General features: G+C 31.1%; 2 protein-coding genes across 4 annotated transcripts; one reads left to right on the forward strand and one right to left on the reverse strand.

Moving 5' to 3' along the window:
• Window positions 1-7044: 7044 nt before the first annotated feature.
• Window positions 7045-14384, reverse strand: LOC114194437. Of its 2 annotated transcripts, none has more exons than XM_028084636.1 (21): window positions 14190-14384; window positions 13329-14083; window positions 13142-13207; window positions 12865-13005; window positions 12657-12778; window positions 12289-12453; window positions 12010-12115; window positions 11592-11697; window positions 11391-11501; window positions 10814-10977; window positions 10565-10682; window positions 9998-10222; window positions 9669-9877; window positions 9300-9467; window positions 9112-9217; window positions 8653-8790; window positions 8357-8515; window positions 7977-8183; window positions 7692-7886; window positions 7532-7603; window positions 7045-7436 (listed from the first exon to the last, which is right to left on the reverse strand). In XM_028084636.1, exons 1-21 carry the CDS (start codon window positions 14235-14237, stop codon window positions 7278-7280), a joined length of 3540 nt encoding a protein of 1179 aa, XP_027940437.1. In that variant the 5' UTR covers window positions 14238-14384; the 3' UTR covers window positions 7045-7277. The 2 variants fall into 2 exon arrangements, with proteins under 2 accessions (XP_027940437.1, XP_027940436.1); XM_028084635.1 differs by having other exon boundaries at window positions 12865-13008.
• Window positions 14385-16397: 2013 nt separating this feature from the next.
• LOC114194438 (phenylalanine ammonia-lyase class 3) lies at window positions 16398-19134 on the forward strand. Of its 2 annotated transcripts, XM_028084638.1 has the most exons (3): window positions 16398-16539; window positions 16622-17030; window positions 17246-19134. In XM_028084638.1, the coding sequence occupies exons 2-3, from the start codon at window positions 16645-16647 to the stop codon at window positions 18987-18989; spliced, it is 2130 nt and encodes a 709-aa protein (XP_027940439.1). In that variant the 5' UTR covers window positions 16398-16539; window positions 16622-16644; the 3' UTR covers window positions 18990-19134. The 2 variants fall into 2 exon arrangements, with proteins under 2 accessions (XP_027940439.1, XP_027940438.1); XM_028084637.1 differs by lacking the exon at window positions 16398-16539 and having other exon boundaries at window positions 16546-17030.
• Window positions 19135-19554: the final 420 nt, after the last annotated feature.

Here is a 19554-nt window from a genome sequence, read left to right on the forward strand (position 1 = left end):
AGCTTTTATTATACTTAGCAGGTTACGGGGAGAGGTTGGTGTTTTTAAGGCACCAACTTAATTTTTCCTGTTCCTACTTGTCTGGGTTAATTTAAAATTGACTGACAGAAGTTGAGATATAATTGATTGATCTCTAAATCTTTTTAATTAAAAGTTTAAAAATAAATAAAAGATTAATATTTTTATGTTATATTATTTGAACAATGCAAGTATGTAATATTATTATAGCATTGATCCATATAATTTAAATTCTAATATTAATTATGAGATTAATTTAACAAGTAATTGTAATTCTTATTTTATTTTATGTTATTTTAAATATTAATTAATTAAAATCTTAATATATATATATATATATATATATATATATATATATATATATAATTTCTATAAATGTAAAATCTAAAATAACAAAAGCTAAAATAAAGTTGATCTAAATCCATTTTTGGGATCTAAGAGAAATGTTAGCTCAAAATGAGAGGTGTTGATTTGAATTGTCATTCATAATTAATTTCTAGATACAAGCACTAATGTTATTGATTCATTATCAAATTGGTTGAGTTCAAATATATTATGATTAAGTAAGCATAAAATGGATTATTAGGTATTAATAATTAAGTACTTTTCATGGGCATAATCAATTTTTGTCAACATATACCACTATAACATGTAAAAACGGATAATTTAGGTATAAAGTTTGTTTTATTATATTTAGCAAGTTTAGAGATAAATTAGCGTTATCAATGCGTCAACTTGTTTTTATCTGTTTTTCTTGTCCTGATTAAGCTGTGAAATTGACTAGTCAAAGGTGGGGACATAATTAATCAATCCTCTAAACTTTTTTTTTAATTAAAAGTAAAAAAAATAAAAAAACAAAATATTTATTTTAGTTATATTATATTATTTGAACAATGCAAAGGGGTAATATTTATATAACATTGACATGTACAATTTAAATTATAATACTAATTACAAAAATATAATTAAACAAGTAAATATAATCATTATTTTATTTTATAAAATTAATACATCTTAAAAATATTTATACATTCACACATATATATATATATATATAATTACTTTTATAAATGTAAAATTTAAAATAACAAAAGAAAAATAAAGGTGATCCCCACCCACTATTTTTGGAATCCAAGAGACATATCAAATAAAATTAGTCAAGTTGATTTAAACTGTCATCCATAATCAATGTGCACAGGTTAAGTAAGTATAAAATAGACTAATGGGTAATAATCACTAAGTGCATTTGATGCCCTTTGGATTCTCTGCTGATTTTTTTATATTGTCTTCTATTATGTCTTTGAAAATACACTAATGTTGGTACTTTAAAAATAATTTTAATATTATGTCTTCGAAAATACACTAATGTTGGTACTTTAAAAATAATTTTAATATTCTAATATATCCATATAAGTGTCCACCAGTGTATTTTAAAAACATTACCAACATAGAAAAACACAACAAAGAATTTTAATTCATGGGCATAATCATCTTTTTGCCAACATATACCATTATAACACATAAAAAAAAAAGAGAGGCTACAGTAGGTATAAAGTTAGCTTTTATTATATTCATCAGGTTTAGAGAATAAATTGTTGCTTTCAATGCAACAACTTACTTTTTTGTTTTGTTTTCTATTTATTTGGATTAAGCTGCGAAATTGACTCATTAAATATGTGACATAATGGATTGATCTTCTTTTGTTTTAATTAAAAGTAAAAAAAAAAAGGTTTAAAAAGTTCAACGTATGTTATATTATATTATTTGAACATTGCAAATATGTAATATTACTATAATAGTGATACATACAATTTAAATTATAATATTAGTTATAAGAGTGTAATTTAACAAGTAAATATAATAATTATTTTATTTTTATTATTACAAACACTAATTATTAAAATTCCTAAAAATATTTATACATTTAAATATGTTTTAGTATATATATATATATATATATATATATGTGTGTGTGTGTGTAAAATATAAAACGAGTCAAGTTTATATGAATTGTCATCCATAACTAATTTGTACAGAGAACCACCAATGTGAGAGGTTATTATCAAATTGGTTGAGTTCAAATATTTTATTATCAAGTAAACATATAAAATGGTTCAATAGGTATTAATCATTAAGTACTTTTGATAGATATAATCATCTTTTTGTCAACATATACCATCATAATATGTAAAAAGGGCTAAAATAGGTATAAAGTTAGTTTTTATTCTATTTAGCATGTTTAGGGATAAGTTAGTGTTTTTAACATTTCAACTTGATTTTGCCAATTTTTTGTTGTTCCGATTATGTTGCGAAATTGACCGGTCAAAGGTGGGACATTACGAATTGATCCTCTAATATTTTTTTTCTTTTTACACCTCCAAAATTTCTTTAAATTCCAAAGAAATCCCTTGACTATGAATATTACACCTCCAAAATTATTTTTGGATGTCGACTTCTGGAAATCAAAATATGTTACCGGTCGACTTTCAAAAGTTAAAATATATTATCGGAAGTCGACTTCCGAAAGTCAAAATATATTACCAGAAGTCGACTTTCGGAAATCAAAAAATTAATTCTATTTTTAATATTTTTAATTTTATTTGAAATTTATGTTTTCTAAGTTTGAAATGTTTTTTTAGTTTATTATTTATTATTTTATTTAATTTTTATGTTCTCATATTTCTTAATATATATTTTAAAATAAAAAAATATTAATATCTATATATATAATTTTTTATTGATATACTGAAAAATAAATATAAGTATAAAAATAAGTAAAATTAAAATAATATTAAATTTTAAGTAAAAAAAGCAAAAAATAAAAATTTTATTGTGCTTTATTTAATTTTATTTAATATTTAAATTTTGTTTAAAATAATAAAACTTTAAATTAAAATATATATGGTGCATTATGATGCTTTGTAAGTATTATTGTATGTGTGTTTATGTGGGCCTTCTCATATTATTTTACTATGTGAAAATAAATATTGTGTCTTTTTGTTGATGAGAATAACTATATTTAATAAAAGTGACCAGTGAAATTTGGAAACTTTAAATAGAGATGTCAAAGTGGACCGGACTCGTCAGTCCCCAAAGAAAATAGTGGGCCGAGTTGAAATTTTTAACCTAAAATAAAAGGCTAAAATAGATATAGAGTTAGCTTTTATTATACTTAGCAGGTTATGGGGATAAGTTGGTGTTTTTAAGGCACCAACTTAATTTTTCCTGTTTCTGCTTATCTGGATTAATGCAAAATTGACTGGCAGAAGTTGAGACATAATTGATTGATCTCTAAATTTTTTTAATTAAAAATTCAAAAATAGATAAAAGATTAATATTTTTATGTTATATTATTTGAACAATGCAAGTATGTAATATTATTATAATATTGAACCATATAATTTAAATTCTAATATTAATTATGAGAGCGTAATTTAACAAGTAAATGTAATTCTTATTTTATTTTATGTTATTATAAACATTAATTAAAATCTTTTATATATATATATATATATAATTTTTATAAATGTAAAATCCAAAATAACAAAAGCTAAAATAAAGTTGATCTCAATCCATTTTTGGGATCTAAGAGACATGTTAGATCAAAATGAGTCAAATTGATTTAAATTGTCATTCATAACTAATTTTTAGATAGAAGCACTAATGTGACTGGTTAATTATCACATTTTGGTTGAGTTCAAATATATTATGATTAAGTAAGCATAAAATTGATTATTAGGTATTAATAATTAATTACTTTTGATGGGCATAATCAATTTTTTTGTCAACATATCCTACTATAACATGTAAAAACGGCTAATTTAGGTATAAAGTTTGTTTGATTATATTTAGCAGGTTTAGAGATAAGTTAGTGTTATCAATGAGTCAACTTGTTTTTATGTTTTTCTTGTTCTATTAAGTTGTGAAATTGACTAGTCAAGAGTGGGGACATAATTAATCACTCCTCTAAACTTGTTTTTTTTAATTAAAAGTAAAAAAATAAAAAAATAAAATATTTATTTTTGTTATATTATATTATTTGAACAATGCAAAGGGGTAATGTTTCTATAACATTGACATATACAATTTAAATTATAATACTAATTACATAAATATAATTAAACAAGTAAATATAATCATTATTTTATTTTATGTTATTATAAAATTAATACATCTTACAAATATTTATACATTCACACACACACATATATATATATATATATATATATGTATATAATTACTTTTATAAATGTAAAATTTAAAATAACAAAAGCAAAAATAAAGGTGATCCTAACCCACTATTTTTAGATTCCAAGAGACATATCAAATAAAATTAGTCAAGTTGATTTAAGCTGTCATCCATAACCAATGTGTACAAACTAAGTAAGCATAAAGTAGACTAATAGGTAATAATAACTAAGTGCATTTGATGACGTTCGTTCGGATTCTTTGTTGGTTTTTTTGATGTTGTCCTCTATTATGTCTTCGAAAATACACTAATGTTGGTATTTTAAAAATAATTTTAATATTTGAATATATCAATATAAGTGTCCATCAGTGTATTTGGAAAACATTACCAACATAGAGAAACACAACAGAGAATTTAAATTCATGGGCATAATCATCTTTGGGCCAATACATACCATTATAGCATGTAAAAAGAGAGAGACTAAAGTAGGTATAAAGTTAGCTTTTATTATATTCAACAAGTTTAGGGAATAAATTGTTGTTTTCAATGCAACAACTTACTTTTTATGTTTTCTATTTATTTGGATTAAGTTGTGAAATTGACTCATCAAAGATGTGACATAATGGATTGATCTTCTATTTTTTTTAATTAAAAGTAAAAAAAAAGTAGTTAAAAAGTTTAACATATATTATTTAAAAAGTTAAAAAGTTTAACAATGTTAAGAGTGATACATACAATTTAAATTATAATATTAATTATAAAAGTGTAATTTAACAAGTAAATATAATAATTACTTTATTTTTGTTGTTACAAACACTAATTATTAAAATTCCTAAAAATAGTGTATGTGTGTGTGCGTGCGTGCGTGTGCGTGTATGTAAAATATAATGTTGATTTCAATCCATTTTCATCCATAACTAATTTGTAGAGAGAATCACCAATGTGAGAGGTTATTATCAAATTGGTTGAGTTCAAATATTTTATTATCAAGTAAGCATATAAAATTGTTTAATAGGTATTAATCATTAAGTACTTTTGATAGATACAATGATCTTTTTGTCGACATCATAACATGTAAAAAAGGACTAAAGTAGGTATAAAGTTAGCTTTTATTCTATTTAGCATGTTTAAGGATAAGTTGGTGTTTTCAAAATTTCAACTTGATTTTGCCAATTTTTTGTTCTTCCGATTACGCTACGAAATGGACTGGTCAAAGGTGGGACATTATGAATTGATCCTCTAATATATATTTTTTTCTTTAAAAGTTTAAAAGATTAATATTTATTATATTGTATTATATTATTCGAACAATGCAAATATGTAATATTATTGTATAATTGACAAATATGAATTAAATTCCAATATTCATTACAAGAGTGCAATTTAACAAGTAAATATAATAATTATTTTATTTTATATTATTATAAACACCGATTAAACAATTAAAATCTTAAATTTTTTTACACATTTAAATGTTTTTTTTATACACACGTCTCTCTCTCTCTCTCTATATATATATATAATAAATGTATAATTTAAAATAACAAAAGCAAAAAAAAAGTTGATCTAAATTCATTTTTTGAAAATCTAAAAAAAATACTAAATCAGGCCGGGTTGAAATTTTCAATCCGTCAACCTGCTGTAACTCGGTCCGTTTAGCCCGCGTTTAGCGGGTCAAAACGGGCCAACCTGTCCTGACCCGTCAACCTTTTTTTTTTTAATTTTTTAATTTTTAAAACTAAAAATAATAAAAAAATAATACGTTTTTATATTATATAAATAAATTTATATATATATATATATATATATATATAAATAAGTTTATATATATATATAATAGATTTATAAACAAAATTTTTAAAAAAAGTTAAAGAAAATTAAAAAAATAAAAAAAAAAAAAAAAAGGGAAGAGCCGGCCTGCCAGCCCGCCCTAAGATGGAATGGGTTGTAATATCCAACTCGTTTATTGGTGGCGAGCCTGTCCGGCTCGTCCTGTTTTGCCACCCCTAACTTTAAATTGCTGGTTAAAAAGCAAAGTGACATATATTACTCAATGTCTTGAAAAGTGAAGATGATAAAAAGCATACCTTCAAGGAGTTTGAAGAGTTTTTATAAGAAATAGGGTATCAAACATGAATTCACAACAATATCATGTACTTCACATCAAATGGTTTTTGGTTTGATAAGCTCAATATAGATTAGTTCAATAAAGTCCAATTTCGATTGATAAGTTAGGTTAAATAATGATTTGGTTGATTACTATTGTGACCATTATACATATGAGACTTTCAAAAGGTGAAAGATTGAAGACAAATTATTGAAATAAATAGGAGGTTCCGAGGACAATAAAAACTAAAGGAAACCCAAGAGGTTAGAAAACGATGATTATAAAAAAACTATGAAAAATAAGGAAAAGGAGATAACTCTAAATATTTTTGGTAGATCAGTATTAATACCTTTTCGTTAAGAGTTTCACACCATAAAAGATAGTTCCATCTCTTGTTATCTCTAAATCAAATAATATTATTATATTTAATGTTTTACTCCAAAGAAACACATAAAATATACTTTTGATGTAAGTTAACACACACAGAAAATAATACTGTTTATCTTATTAAAAACTAGACAAATTAACTCATTATTAACGACTAAACTAGTGGCAAAACGGCCAGATACAAAACAAAAAGGCTAAAATGTTCTAAATTTTGAAACAATCCTCGGATTAGTCTCCCAAGTCCAAATGCAAGATCAATGGATTTAAAGCTACCTTTAGTGAGATTATTCTTATTAAAAAAAATCACTATTTTCAATAAATAACTACCTTTATGGGATTTTACTTTTACTCCAGCTGTCTCATAGCCAGATCAAATTGATGGCCAAATATCAGAGGTTGAAGACTGAACAAAAGAGTACATTATTACATTTTACATGCAAAAAGAATAAAATGAATGTAGAGTTCTGAAGCCTGACCTACTACATATATTACATTTACATGCAAAGAATAACCCCACCTCTCTCAACAATAGCAGGGAAATATGGGAATATATATTTATAACTAAGGCTACATAAATTATATGTAGAAGTAATTAGATGGATCGGTTGCGTTTGCCGTGTCTTTACAAAGAATAGACCGAGCTTCAATCACTGAGCGAGGAGGCTCAATATCTTTGTCTTGCAAAGCATTTCCTCGTAATCTTTGCATTTGAGAAGCAAAGGTATCATCTAGTATCTACGAAGTGAAACAGTCCACACGTCATACAATATACAATATTGCAATCGGCACCATTAGAAGACTGTGCCACATATCTAATATTATTTACTTACCCCAAGAGCATAGGACGAGCCGTTGTACCATATCCTGTTTTCTTTCCTTCCTTCCAGAAATTTCAAAATAATCTAGCACAAAAATGAATCAAAATAAACGACATCGATGAAAATTCTGAACCAACAATGTAAAACATATATACGAGGTTTAGTTGGATACCTGTCCCATCCTATCCCACAATCCACGACATACTGCTATAAAAATCTGGCTGGTAAAGACCTCATGCAGGTTGGAGATGAAATCAATGAGTTGTGAATTCAACAACTGCATTCTTTCGCGGACTTCTGCTTCTCCATCGGTTTCTGTTGTTTCCTCAAGAATCTTTTTCAGCCTTGTGTTTCGATTAGCTTGCATCTGAACAATTCAATTGCATCAAATGTAAATAAACATTAGAGGCTTCCTTTGCAATAACTTTTAAATCTCAAGGAGTCTGAATGATCTTACATTGTTGACAAGATTCCCTATTATTGCTTGCAAATAAGTTTTGTATTTGGTTCTCAGTAGAACAGTTATTCCATTCATTTGCTCCCCAAACAGTGTCTTCTTATCACCCATGACAGGTAGACAGGAGGCCCATGAATTTAGGATGTCTTCCACTCTACAATGCAGGACATCAAGAATCCTCTTGAGGGTATTCAAGAATATTCCTAACTGTGGATAAATCAAAATGTAAAAAAATATTTCAATATATAAACACATTATAGATAGACATCAGTCGTGCATGCTTTCTATTATGCCACCAAAGTTTGTTTGAGCTTAAAATTTTGATTATTTAATCTGAGTGGATTTGGGATCTGGACAAAAGCAAGAATTCAAAAACTTACTTGATTAGGAAGCAAATGAACTGTTGTTGATTGTCTTCTAGCTATCTTTTGAACTTGCAAGTGAAGTCTCTTTGGTATGCTATCCTTTAAAGGAGTTAAAGTATCGCTGTATTGTTTCTCGAGGGATTTCACTATTGCCCTTTCAATGTTTGCAACAGCCTTACAGAGAGAAAAAGAGCAAGGACCACAAACTCAAGGATTACTTGCATGCATGAGAACAAAGTAAAACAGTAGTAGAAATAGATATCTTGAATGCTTATGGCTTAAAATAGAAATATATTTAGTTTAGAACTTACATTTTCCAAATAAAGTGAGTATTGAGGCCATCTATTGATTGCTACTTCATACTGGTTAAGGTTGTCTTTGATTTTCTCATACATTTCCTCAGCAAATGGGGAGGTGGAGTGATTTGTGGTTACTCCAGCCCATGGCACCTGTATCATTTGTTTGTATTGGGGAGGTTAACTCATGTACAAGATTTTGTTGTACATAAAACAACTTGTTAAGAAAAGTGGACTTTTTTTAAAGCCTAACTCAACCCTACAAAACCGGCTTGTATGGTCCGTTAGCAGGTGGAACACAATGTCCAAAAAATCTCGCTAAGATAGACTTTTTAAACAATGGCTCTGATACCATGTTAAGAAGTGAAGTTTAAGCCTAACTCAACTCCACAAAACCGGCTTGTAAGGTGAGGTTTAAACCTCACATATCTCTAATAGATGTAAGACTTCCAACACAACTGAAATGACAACTACCTTTTCTGCTTTACATAAATCTAGTAAACCAAGTTGCATATCCTGTATCCACACCATGATATAGTTGTGGAACAAATTTCTGGAGTCTACTCCTCCCTGCACGGGACTACAAAGTGAAGAGTATTGCACGTCAGAAAGTATATTTTAACTTTAGGGAATCTGAAGTATTGTATTTGCATGTTACAAACCTTATATTCCATGACTCAAAATCCCGTTCAAAATCTGCAGTCGCCACTAGAAGCTCATTTACATGTGCCTGTGGACTCGATGGTGGCAATGCCGAAAGGAAAGCTCTCAGCCTTTTACACAACTCTGTGCTGTAAACTGCCGCTGTTATGTTTGTGAGGTCAATTGAACTGAAAATTGGAAAATAGATCTCAGACAATTCTACGAACCAAAATTAAAATGTTCTGACAAAATAGACATGGTAATATGCGTAATGCTCTCCTATATATAATATATAAATATAATCCCTCGTTGCAATTTTATGCACGAGGAATTGAAAAGCCACTTGTTAGGACAGTTAACATATGAAGCGAGCTGTTCCTGCCAAATACCTAGGAAATATATGCTGACCATGGGTCGTATGCTGATTGTGAATCTTTATGTCTGCCTGGATTTCATTTCTTATAGAAACACAAAGATTCTTCATCTTCAAGTAGGCCGTTGAGATGGTAACGGTATCCATTTGGTAACATTCAGAGGTGCTTGACACAAATTCATCAGTCTCCATCATGTGTTTTCTACACCTTTTTCTTGCTGCAGTCTGTTGACAGTAAACACTTCATTTAGACTCAAAAAAGGAAAAAAGAGTTTTAGCATTCAAGCTTGAAATTAAGTTGAACAGGAGCACCACATGTCACTTAATGGTGAAAATTTTAATTACCTGAAGATAGTTTCTTAGAATAGTTTGAGCATCTAGAGATAGTATATCATGAAGACTAATATAAACTTGAACGGCAGGATCCAAGGCTGGTGCTGCAGACTCAAATGCTGGACCAAAATGATCCGTTAAACCTGATGGCGAGTTTTCATCTAGCGACTTGTAATTCTCAAAAACAGTTGCTAGAAGACTTTCAATTTGAGTTTCACAGTCTGAAAGTATACTTCTCTGTGAGAAATAAATAGAGAAAATTGTTACACCATTATCCATTTCCAAAAATCACGAACTGCAAATTTGGTTAGACAGAAAAAACATTAGTTATAAAAACTAACAGATTTCTCAGGGTAAAAGAAATACAAGCAATTGCTCATTATACTTTTACACATGTTTTCTGTTCATATCATTTTTCTTTTATGAAGTGCAAAGACACGTATAACAAGTATTAATGTGGTCTGAACTCAAGACAAATCCATTAACATAGCATATTAAACTAATGAGAAGCTGGAACAACAGAAGTACATGACTTGGGAAGTTACTGCTGTGGGAAAGAGATCAATATATATGACTTACCTCCTGCCTGGTCAAACTCCTCTCACTTTTGGCCTTTATTAGGGGTTCAAGCAATTCTCTCACAAGCTCTAGGCAGTCCTTGGTTGGAGTTGCCACATTCATCACATGTAGTAGATATCTACAAGAAGAACACCGTAGGTAAGTGAGAAAAATGAATTAAGAAAATAAACAAATCATATAGAAGCGTAAAGAATATAAAAAACCATTTTATTCCACATTTTTTAGGGCACCCAAATGAAATTAAAATACCTCAGCTTGGCATATGAATTAGAAACTCCATAATAGTCTGCAAATGCATCTAACAACCATTTCCAGTGTCCATTTATACGCAAGTTTCGGGAGTGAAAATGTTGCGCACTCATGGCACCCTCCAATAATAAATCATAAGCTTGAGTTTCCACAACAGCCGCACTCTGCAGAAATGTAGAAACTGAGTAAATGAAAACACAAATCTATGCTCAGAATGGCACAGCCAGAAATGACACATTGGTGTTTACTGGTCAAGTCTAAGATAGAATAATAATTTAGTCATGATGAGCCTTTTCTTTAAATAAATAAACAAAATACATCGTACAATCAAATTAGAATAGGTTTCTCTTTCAATAGCAGCAAATGATAAATTTGATTAAAGACAGTTGATAAGCATGATCCTCGCCATAATTAATCCAAGATAGAATCCAGTTATTAAAAATATTTCATCTACATGTTTTCTTCTTTGCCTTTATCCACAGATGGTAACTTGGAGGATGATCCTACGTCAACTAACTGGAAAATTTCTACTGAAAAAAAAAACATTTATGAAACTAAATTTTGGTAGAGATAGAACCTTAATATGAGTGTTCTCGTTGCTCGTCATTGTGCTGCCGATAGACAGCTGGATCTTGCCAACACATTCACGTTCATCATGATATACTGGCCACCACCTAATTCGGTCACTCTGCTCATTCAAGATAATTCATTATGTGAATGTGGAAGATGCAGGGTCGAAAAGTAATATTTATGGACGATGAAAGGGTAGAATTCATACAGGATTATCACTGAGGGATGAAATTGGAATTCTGGCTTCACCATGGACTGCCTTTTTGGAATCTTGGACTTCTACAATTAAAGCATCCCCTTGGCTCAATGGGAAACTGAAATTACAAAGCAGTTTGAGATTTATATGATTATATTTCAACAATGCAAGAAATCAAGATGTGTGATTGTAATTTTTAGTTTCTCAAAGAATATACAGTGTAAATTGCCATCGGCTCTGTACCAGCAGAACTTAATGAATAGTTTATGATTTTCAACACTTAAGATTGTCTGCAACTATATCATGCTATAATGCATTTGGAAAACCTTCACTGACTTTAAAGTTTCACTATTTTCTAAGAGCCTGACAGCAGGTCAATCAGAAGAGCATCTCCTAGTTCAAACATAAAATTAAAAAAAAAAAAACTTACAAATCATGGTAATCTCCACTTCCAGGGCGCAGAAGAATTGCAGAAGATGGCTCCGGTTCATTTTCTTCCGTTGTACTCTTAAGTTGGATCAAACAATGTAGTGGCTCTACAAGAATAAAACAGACATCTTTTATTCATTCATTGTGTAATCACAGGATAGGTGTTAATGAAGAAAAGAGATCTATAAATGTTTCAGTGAGATATTTCCCATATGAAAGTTAAATGGTTTCTAAACTATAAAATGAAAGAGTTCCAAATCCGTTCATCAGATGAACTAACCTTCTGATGCCAGTGAGAATGTGGCCGACTTCATAGAATTTATGCCAGTTTTCACAAGTGATGAAACATGCCGGACATATTCCACCCCAGCCTGCATGTAGTGTGATCCCCTCTGTGACTTTGTGATCTTAAGTTTTTGTCTAGGTATAATGCGGAGTTTCCTCACTGCAATTTTCACATAGGATATCATATTACGCTATTCTCAAGTCGTTTGAAGGAGATCCAATGTTAATAAACATGATTACAGAAAAGTAAGTATTAAAATACGTCTATTGAAAAACGTCATTTCATACCATAATTTACAATTAAAATTCTATTTAAGTTCATAGTATTTGAAGGATAAAAATCTGTTGAGATTGTAAGATTACCTTCCACTCTTATTTTCCCCACAGCTTTCTTAATCTTCAGGGGAACTGTTTGTTCTGAGTTTCTTGTATTTCTTCTTTCAGTTAGCTTTACACCTCGAGGTTGCAACAAGAACTCGTGCAATCTAAGGAAACAGTGCACTTTAAGAAATGACGGAAAGCAATAAATGAAGCCAAAAGAAGTGCGCTTGTTAAACAATACGAAACCCACCCAAAGGCACTTCGGAGAGCCAGACACTCATCTTTTAAAAACTCTGGAGCCTCAGTGCAGCCTCTTGCCCATGCTTGTAGGCATAAACGTATGCAGGCGTCATAAGTGATAAGGGTTTGCCAGGCATATTGACTATTGCAGCTGCTGAGATAACATACCATAAAAGAAAGAAGACACTCAAATGTGAATTTCAAAGCGACATTGTGAACTATATTAATTAAACTTAACTAAATTAGCAAAGTATTAGTGTTGATTCAAAGTCAAAGATTGGGGGCACCTGTTGCGGTAATATTGTAAATGAGGGGTCTGTCTTTCTAAGTCATCTGTAAAAGTATTGTCCAGCCTGCAGAGTTTAGTATCAAAAGTACACGACAACAGGTTAGGGAAGAATGATTCCGAACAGATAAAAATAGAGAAACATAAATTGAGATCGTTGCAGTGAGTGAAGGTAGAAATGACAACACCTTTCCCCAGGCTCAGTGGTTTTTGTAACAGTGTTGGGTTTTTGTTCAATGGAACTCTCACTCTTTGAGCCATCATAATCCACAGAGTCCCTTGATGGCCAAGATGCACGGTCAGTTGGTTCATTCTTGACCGAGCTTTCTGAATCCCTCTCTACTGAAAAATCAGCATCAATGATGGGAGGAGCACTCGGAGTACCCAATCCGACGGCGTCATCAGGGCATTTCACATTGCGAGGGCGAACTTTCTTCTGAAACTGAACAGCGCCACCAACTGGAGTGAGCTTTCTTTGAACACATTTATTGAAACCCACTTCTCCATCCGTGAATCTTCTGACACTGCATGGAACCTGAATGGTTAGGTTTTGATTGGCCAAACCCGTCTTGAGAATTCCACAGCGCCCTTGCCCTTGGGGTTTAGATCCAAACAGTTGTTCCTCGTCGTAATTGTGCGGAATTGGCGAGTCGGAGTAATCAAGGTTGCTGGGGGCAGAGAGTTCTTCGTCGGAGAAGTCATCCTCCATGCTGACGTCGCTGTCGTTGTCGGCATGGTGATCGCCGTAGCCAAATGCGAGGTTGCGCGGCTGTAACAAAGCTGAGTGGAACTTCAATGGAGGCAGAACAGGGGAATTGAGAGCGTTGGCGGAACTCAAAATGGGAGATCTTGGGAATCGGTCGCTTGTGCTGATTTTCTCCGCCAGAGGAGAGCGTATCAGAGAAGGAGGAGGATCTTCAACCTCAAGCTTTGGTTTGGATCCCTGTAGAAAACATTGAAGTTGGAAAAAGGGTCAAAGAATCCCTAAAAAAAGTGACGAAAAAAGAAAGTGAAATAGTGCATCGCACAGAAGAAGAAAGAAGAGATACCTGGTTGATCCATTGGATTGCGCTCTCGTCCAAACCTTCGGTAAACATGGCGAATGTAAGAGAGAGAAAGAAAGAATGAATGAATGAAAATGAAACAGAGGAAGAGAGAAAAACGAAAGGAGCGTGATTCAGTGACAGTGATGCAGTGAACGAGAGTGCAGTGTAGAACTAAAACAGGGGAACTCTCGTCCAACGGCTACTTTGAATTTTCAAACCTTTATTGCGTCATAGATCATTCTTTATATATTTGTAAAAAAATTATAGCACGTTTCCCAAAATAAACGATTGGTTCCATGCTAAAAATACCATATATTTTTTTTAATTAATTCCAATAATATTTTAAAATAATAAAAAGTCCTTAATTAGTAAAAACAAATGATAGTGCAGTTTTCTTAAATGGTTTAATTAGTAAAATCAAATGATAGCGCAGTTTTCTTAAGTGGTTAATTGACTTAATGGAAATTTTACTGCCAATATAAAATTCAAATTAAAAAAAAAAGCCTCCTGCTGATTAATATATGCTTTTGCTGATTAATATATGCTTTTACACAAGTCAATTATTACATAACAAATGGATCAAAATCATCTTAAATATTATGAAATAAATAAATCATGTGTTTTGGTCAAACACAACTAAATTTATTGTTTATCTGATTGATAATTGGACTTTATTATTGAATCAATTAACTCAATCCATCTATTACATAATATATGTTTATACTTACTTTATTAATTAAATACATTGATAAAAAAAATCAAATACATTAAATTTAACTTTCTTTCTTTTCTCTTAACATATTTTAGAGAAAATTATTCCTTTTTCAACTACTTTATTACATAATAATTTATGCACCATTCACTAAATTCATTTAAAATCAACTTTTTATTTTATTTTATTTTATTTTAGTTTTTTAAAGGGATTTTTTTTCAGAAAACGCACAAATTGTTGTGCAATATTTAACTGACGATAAATGCCATTAAAATAAAGTTTGAAACATAATTTGAATATCCAATCAAGATGTTTTCATGTCTTTTTACATATGAACATTTTTTTTTCTAATTTAAGATTTGATGTAGTTTGCTTAAATGTACTATCAACTCAATATATATATATATATATATATATATATATATATATATATATATATATATATATATATATATATATATATATATATATATATTCAAGTGGTTATAAATTTGTAAAACACAATTACAAAATACATGCATTTATCAGAGTATATTAATATTGATTTTTAAGCCATAGTTAATTCTACGAGTTAAGATAAGCCACATTTAATTATATAAAATACAATAAATATTTTGTTTCCATTCGAATTATATAATGTATTTTTTGAAGTTAATAAACCTTTTGAGTTATATCGTAAGGATGTACAAAATTTTTTCAGACAAATATTGTGGGAATTATCACCGTAATTTAATGTTACGTGTCTAATTTTGAGGATTAAATTTATATATTTTAGAGAGGAAAAAGTCAAATAGATAAACACATGTGTAATGAAACAAATTGTCTGCTTATGTAATACACCAATCACAAGACTCCGTTCTAAATTTTATAACCATATTTTTTTAAATACTTTAAAATTTAAAGAAAAAAACAAAACGACGCTTTAAAAGAGCATCCTTGATGTGCTAATTTCTTTTTAAAATACAATTATTTATATATAAGTAACTTTCAAAGTTCATTAAAAACCTCTCATCTTTATGAAGAAAAGTTTAATCAATTGTTTACATATGTTTATTAAAATAACTATTTATATATAAGCAATTTTCAAAGTTTATTAAAAACATTTCATCATTACAGAGAAAAGTTTAATCAGTTGTTTAGATATGTTTTTATTTATTTGAATTTCAAACTTATAAGTAAGATGTAAATAACGTTCGTGGCTTAACTTGACTTATTATGGATAGAATTAGATTAGATTGAAAAAAAAAACGTTTTTTAAATATTGATTAAACTAAATACAATTCACTTAATTTATAGATTAAACGTTATGTTTGTGTATAATAATACTTAATGAAATATGTTAATTCTTTGAGATAACTCATTTTTAATTCAATGTATAACAAGTCAATATGTATGAATTTCAATAACAACGTATCAGAGATGATGACAGAAAGAAAAAATGATTTAATCATTGTCGTTTTGTTTTTGTGCTTGAATTGTTGAAGCATTCAAACGTATTGCAGAATTGGTAACCTCTATTCATTTTCATTTTAGGGTTGTATGCTGCCAAAATGACTGGGTCATCTATAGTGACCAACACTTACGAATTTTGATGCATCAAAGTTCAAAGAGATACCTAACCACCTACCCCAGCACATAGAGGTATTCATTCACCAACCAAGCGCTGCCCTCTACTTAAAGCTTTGAAATTTCTATTCCATGTACAACTTTTGATCTCTCGCAGTGCTAGTTTCAGCAATTTGGAACATGGCAACCGTTACTCCTCAAAAGGGTAGTATTAGTAGTAGTGAAAGTGACGCAGACCCTCTTAACTGGGGTGAGGCGGCGGAATCACTTAAGGGTAGCCACTTGGAGGAAGTGAAAAGGATGGCGGCGGAGTACCGGAGGGCAGTGATCCATGTGGGTGGAAAGGAGAAGCTCACTGTGTCAATGGTGGCTGCTGTTGCTAACCATTACTTGCAGGCTAAGGTTGACCTTTCAGAGTCTGCAAGGGAAGGGGTTGAAGCTAGCTGCAAGTGGATCATGGATAACATCGACAAAGGCACTCCCATTTATGGTGTTACCACTGGTTTTGGTGCTTCCTCCAACAGGAAAACTCAAGATGGCCTTGCTCTTCAGAAGGAAATGGTTAGGTGACGATCAAAAACTCTGCTTTGCTTCATTCTGAATGTATCTGTGTTAGAGAATCTGTAGCAATTATCCAACTTCCTAGTCAAAGTCAAAACACTGATTATTCTGAGTTTATCACTTTCACCTGATGAAAAAAATCAGACAAAGTTGCATTAGAATTATATAAAGTTCTTCTTTTGGTTTATGTATACATGGATTTACCCCTTTTCCTTCCCAGGTTTTTAAATTGCGCTATATTTGGCTACGAAACAGAGTTGTCTCATACACTGCCAAAATCAGCAACCAGAGCAGCAATGCTTGTGAGGGTTAATACCCTTCTTCAAGGGTATTCGGGTATTAGATTTGAAATCTTAGAAGCTATCACCAAACTCCTGAACAAGAATGTCACCCCAATCTTACCCTTACGTGGTACACTTACTGCGTCTGGTGATCTAATTCCTCTGTCATACATTGTTGCATTGCTAACCGGTAGGCGAAACAGTAAAGCTGTTGGACCCTCTGGAGAGTCCCTCAGTGCTAAGGAAGCTTTCCATTTAGCAGGTTTAGAAAGTGGGTTCTTAGAGTTGAAGCCCAAGGAAGGTCTTGCTCTTGTAAATGGCACAGGCGTTGGGTCTGGTGTAGCTTCTGTGGTGCTTTTTGAGGCAAACATTTTAGCTTTGTTGGCAGAAGTTCTATCAGCAGTTTTTGCTGAAGTCATGCAGGGAAAGCCAGAGTTTACACATCACCTTATACATAAGCTGAAGTACCATCCTGGTCAAATTGAAGCTGCTGCTATTATGGAGCACATTCTAGATGGAAGCTCTTATGTCAAGAATGCTAAACTGCAACAGCCAGATCCATTGCAGAAGCCTAAAAAGGAACGTTATGCTCTTGTAACTTCTCCTCAATGGCTTGGTCCACAGATTGAAGTCATCCGATTTTCGACCAAATCAATTGAAAGGGAAATAAACTCGGTAAATGACAATCCCTTGATTGATGTCACAAGTGATAAAGCTCTGAATGGTGGTAATTTCCAAGGCACCCCAATTGGAGTTTCAATGGATAATGCACGTTTAGCTGTTGCTTCAATCGGCAAACTCATCTTTGCGCAATTTACTGAACTAGACAATGATTTGTATAGTAATGGGCTACCATCAAACCTGTCTGCTGGTAGAAATCCAAGTCTGGATTATGGTTTTAAGGCATCTGAAGTTGCCATGGCTGCTTATTGTTCTGAACTTCAATATCTGGCAAATCCAGTAACTAGCCATGTGCAAAGTACTGAGCAGCACAACCAAGATGTGAACTCCTTGGGGTTAATTTCGGCTCTGAAAACTGTCGATGCCATAGAGATATTAAAGCTTATGTCTTCAACTTATCTGGTTGCACTCTGCCAAGCTATTGACTTGAGGCATTTAGAGGAAATTTTCAAGAACACTGTCAAGAGTACTGTAAGCAGAGTTGCACTGAAAACATTAAGTACTGAAGACAAAGAAGAAATTAACCCATTTCGACTCACCGAGGAAGAGTTAGTTAAAGTGGTCGATAGAGAATATGTATTTTCCTACATTGATGATCCCTTAAATGTTCGGTACCCATTGATGCCAAAACTGAAGCAGGTACTTTATGAGCAAGCACACAGCAGTGTCATTAATGACAAGAATGTGAGTTTGTTGACTTTTGAGAAGATTGGAGCTTTTGAAGAAGAATTGAAGTCTCTCTTGCCAAAGGAAATTGAAAGTGCACGGGTGGCTTATGAGAACGGCAATCCAACAATTCCAAACAGAATCAAGGAGTGCAGGTCATATCCACTGTACAAATTTGTGAGGGAAGAGTTAGGGATAAGGTTGCTCACAGGCGAAAAAGCTCTCTCACCAGATGAAGAATTCGAAAAAGTATATACAGCCATGTGTCAAGCAAAGATAATTGACCCAATTCTGGAATGTCTAAGAGATTGGAACGGGGTTCCCATCCCAATATAATGTTCCACAAAAACTAGCCAGGGGGATTTTTCGTGATATGATTTACGCTTTTATTTTGAATAACTATTTGTGAGAAACTAATATGGACTTCTCTTATACGTTTTATCTATACGATTAAATGAAAAATAAATGTCATTACTTTTAATGTGTGACAAATTTATGTGATTATTAACATATAAAATAATTTTGCATGTATATTAAGATAAAGGCGTCGACATTAAAATAAGACTCAGTTATTTGTATAAAATCCATTGAACTTGTTTTGTCTTTAAGAGAATGTAGGCATACATCCAATTCTGTCCAAGAGTCACTAATGGACTAATGTAATGTTCAATGCATTTATAATTTATTTAATATTTTCCACATCCATCGGGAATATGTACGTATGTCCTCAACATCAAGAAGAGGAAATCTTCAAGAAATGTAAAATAGAAATCTTGATGTAATTTATAATACTAAGCTAGATATATAGATAACTAACCAAAAGCTATAGTCTATAGTTAATTAGAAAGTCCCTTTCGCATCCTTGAACACAAACAATTCGAACTACCAAATGCTGTAGAAA

This window comes from Vigna unguiculata, chromosome 8 (genome assembly GCF_004118075.2).
Source record: "Vigna unguiculata cultivar IT97K-499-35 chromosome 8, ASM411807v1, whole genome shotgun sequence".
Taxonomy (NCBI): Eukaryota; Viridiplantae; Streptophyta; class Magnoliopsida; order Fabales; family Fabaceae; genus Vigna; species Vigna unguiculata.